Genomic DNA, 3,828 nt, shown 5'->3' on the forward strand with positions numbered 1-3,828 from the left:
ACCCGGGGCGGCGATGGCTGATGCGGTAGCCGCGGCCTCTTCCTCCGGGTCCTGGTGAGTGGTGACGACTGTTGTAGTCAGCTCATGATCTGCTCGTGGGTTGCAGAAATTTGTGCAGCTTGCCAAGTGCTGGCTGCTGTATCAGTACTACCAGTTTACCACCTTGTGCTACTCCTTGCACGCGTGGTGTTTGATGGATTGCCTGAGACTAGCTGCCGCTAGTTCATTCATAGGCAAAAAAGCTGAAAAGATGGCACGGGAGATTGAGATCACGATGGTTAATGACTTGGCGATCGGACGTCACATCATTCCTATTGAGCCAAATAGCTCTACAAGCAGCTGCTGCTCCCACTACGATCTCAGCTGTTTAGCGATCATCCTTTTTTTTGAGCGGTAAACGATAGTAGGAGAGCCTCGTACTGTCTTGTATAGTACTCCCTCTGTTCACTTTAATAAGGCCTTAAAGACATTTCAGACGGGGTGTAGCTCATTTTCAATTGTCTGAAATGACTTATAAAAATGAACTAAGGGAGTATTTAAATTTCTACATTACATGTACAACAAGCCACCATCATCACCCACCTACATCTCCCATCCCAGAGACAGGAGGGAGAGACAGGAGGGTTAGTGACCATCCTGGTCAAATTACCATGCATATAATCAATATTGGGAGTACCTAGAACTCATCTAGATGAAATATAATTTGGTCTCATTCACTTTGAAAATAAGAACAAATACAACCCACGTCAGCACACACGCATCTTATAGCATCACATCCAATGGCTATAAAAGGTGAATGAGACCAAATTATGTCTCATCTAGATGAGTTCTAGCAAAACTGATCAATATTAGCTCGTTTCTGAATACCCAACGCAATCCTAATAGCCAGCCCTCCACGCCGGACAAGCAATTGAAACAATGGATACCTCAATGGTCGATGCCAAAATTTACTGAAAACTTGTGTGCATTTGTTCTTGTGGCTATTTTTGACCAACACAAACCCTAGAGAGAAATCCTTGAATTACTGAAATCAACGTGATATACCTTGTGCACTGCTGCCTTCAAGGTGTCGCCCGTTTCAGGATTGAGATGCTATATATGTATCATCAGAAATTAATGTAACAAATAAATTGCAGTGTTGTTGTGCAAATGTCCTCTTTCTGCTTCCCGCTAATTTTAAGCTGGTGTTGGTGGCTCCTAGATTTTTTTTTGTACATTATTGTGCTACTATTTATTTTTGTTTGGCAGTGATTGTGAAGTTGGTTTATGGATCTAAGGAGCATGCCTCCGTTGTCTACAAAAACACTAGCTGTTGACAAGGAGGTAGAGAAACCACAGTTGACCGGACTCTTAACATGATCCCTGCCTCCGCAGCTTTCTCACGGTTCTTTGTTCATGGCATTTTTTGTGGAAAACTCTCTTTGATGTCTTTGTATCGCATTGCAGTTGCAACCCGATAAGGTCAGGTGGGAGATGACTGTTTCTGGTGGCAAGCTTCTCGTGTTTTTATAAACCTACACCCACATTTCTAAGAGCTGCCTTTGGGTTGCTCCAAGAAACCGTTTAAATCTTACTCCAATTGTGAATTTTCAGGCACTTTGAGGCAGTAGAGGCCCGGTTCCTTGGAGCTTGTTTCAGTGCGTTTGTTGATGGGTGTGTTGTGAAATAAATCTTGTCTTTATTGTGCTAATTAAGCTGTGGTGTTCTAGATTCCACTGTTTGCTTGATCAACCATTGCACTTTTCGCTTTTGGTAGGCCGACTTCTAGTAGGCACTGCTAGTAGGTTGAGCCAGTAAACAGTATAAGTAGAAAGAGACAGCCAAGCTAATCAATCATAGTAAATGAAAGAACCTCCAATTAATAATTAATATACTGTCATATTGCAGTCTATTTTACTGATCGATTGATGGATGACACAAATCAGGCAAGGTCTGAGACGAGAGAGACTGCAACATACAGCATGAATGACCAGTACACATGCATGCATCACAACATGCACAAGTAGTAGGTCGTGTCTTATTATTATTGTCACCACACCAACCTGCGGACTAATACTACTGATTAAGAGAGATCGAGGCACACACCTGAAGGTAATAATAACTTAACTAACGCCACGCAGTACAATCCAGTAATAATAAATTAACTAAGTAAAGTAAGTAATCCACACGCGGGCACACCCTGCAGTACGATGATACTACCACTCAGTAATAATTAACTAATTAACCAAACCCATCAGTTGTCCATCTCCATGCATGTCGTGTGGCGTATCATGCATGCTCGTGTCGTGTCGTGTCGTCGTCGATGTTGGTTGGGTGGGGTGGAAGTCTGTCTCACACGGCGGGGGCGGGGACGATCTCGATGACCTCCGGCTGGTCGACCTCGGCCGCCTTGGCGGCGTCCTTGACGTCGATGACGGTCTGCTGCTCTGCTGCGATGACCTCGATCTTGTGCACGCCGAGGATCGGGACGGGGCCCACGGACAGGATGGCGACGGAGTGCACGGGCAGCTCGATCACCTGCACCTGCGGCTGGTCCGCGGAGCCGCCATTGCCGTTGCCGGCGTCGGCGGTAGTAGTGGGCAGCACGGCGTTGCTGGGCTTGCGGTACCAGCAGTAGAGCCCAATCTGGACGCAGCTGAAGAAGAAGCCGCCCACGTTCGGGTACTGCATGCATGCGCGCATGGCAGAGTCAGAGATCCATCCACTCAAGGTATCAGTGGCAGTGGCAGCAATGCCAAGTTAAGGGAACAAGTAGCTACTAGGTGGCATACCATGACGAATGGGTCCTTGGTGAAGAGGCCGTAGCAGAACCAGGCGACAGCGCTGAGGACGAGGCAGAAGGAGAGGCCGACGGGCAGGAACTCCACGCTCTTGGTCTTGATCACCTTGACCTGTGCATGCCATATTGCCATGTCAACTGTCATGCATGGCCGGCCAAAACGATGGAAGCAGAAGAGAAGAGAGACGGCGGCTTACGATGATGGAGAGCGGCGCGACGAAGACGGCCATGGAGAAGGCGAGGCAGACGCTGCCGAGGAACTTGACGCGGTGGGCCGGCGCGAAGGCGTACATGGTGACGACGAGGACGAGGCCGAAGGCGGCGACGTCGAGGACGAAGAAGTAGGCGAGCGTCCTGAGCCTGGCCCGGGGCGGCGCGTAGACGAGGTAGGCGATGATGTAGACGGTCTCGATGCAGCAGCCGAAGCTGTTGATGGTGAGCAGGAGGGGGGAGTGGGTCTTGAGCAGCGCGTAGAAGATGAGCAGCGAGCAGCTGAAGAGCGCCACCACGTACGGCACCGAGCTGAACCCGCCCGTCGTCTTCTTCCTGTAGATCTGCAGGAACGTCGCCCTGCACCCGCACGTACGCGACACCCATCGTCAGTTGATTGAACACCACCACATGCATCGATCAATGGCGTACTTACGTACGTCAAAGATTACTTGAACAACATGCATGATAGGAATGAATTAGCAGCTGGTTAGATATATACTTACATTGGCGCGAGGAACACGAAGAAGGAGACGATGTTTCCTGCACGATCAAGGAAGAGGAAAATCGACGCCGTTAGTTTTGTCAGTCACATTCTTTAATTAGTAGTTCTTTTGGCACCTATAATTAGTAGTAGAATGTTCATTTTTAATTTATTTAGTGCGCGGGTGCAGCCAACGGCAAGGAAGTTGCAGGGGAGAGCACGCATCCGTCGCCGCTCAACCAATCGCCATTCCAAGAAAAGAAAGGGGACTTGGCAGAGAGATCGATAGAGAGTGCATGGTGAGCTGTTGGTGACAAATGCATTAACTAGGAAATGCACGCACAATTGATGGGGG

At 48.5% G+C, this 3,828-nt stretch overlaps 1 protein-coding gene across 1 annotated transcript in view; it reads right to left on the minus strand.

The window, feature by feature from the left end:
* Nucleotides 1-1,944: 1,944 nt before the first annotated feature.
* The window catches only part of LOC119340238 (bidirectional sugar transporter SWEET11-like), a 2,561-nt gene continuing 677 nt past the window's right edge, over nucleotides 1,945-3,828 (minus strand). The window contains exons 2-5 of the mRNA XM_037612135.1: nucleotides 3,496-3,532; nucleotides 2,977-3,349; nucleotides 2,772-2,891; nucleotides 1,945-2,664 (exon numbers count right to left, since the gene is read on the minus strand). Coding sequence (XP_037468032.1) covers nucleotides 2,332-2,664; nucleotides 2,772-2,891; nucleotides 2,977-3,349; nucleotides 3,496-3,532 — 863 coding nt within the window. The 3' untranslated portion in view covers nucleotides 1,945-2,331. The remainder of the gene's footprint in view (nucleotides 2,665-2,771; nucleotides 2,892-2,976; nucleotides 3,350-3,495; nucleotides 3,533-3,828) is intronic.

This window comes from Triticum dicoccoides, chromosome 7B, assembly GCF_002162155.2.
Source record: "Triticum dicoccoides isolate Atlit2015 ecotype Zavitan chromosome 7B, WEW_v2.0, whole genome shotgun sequence".
In the NCBI taxonomy this organism is placed as follows: Eukaryota; Viridiplantae; Streptophyta; class Magnoliopsida; order Poales; family Poaceae; genus Triticum; species Triticum dicoccoides.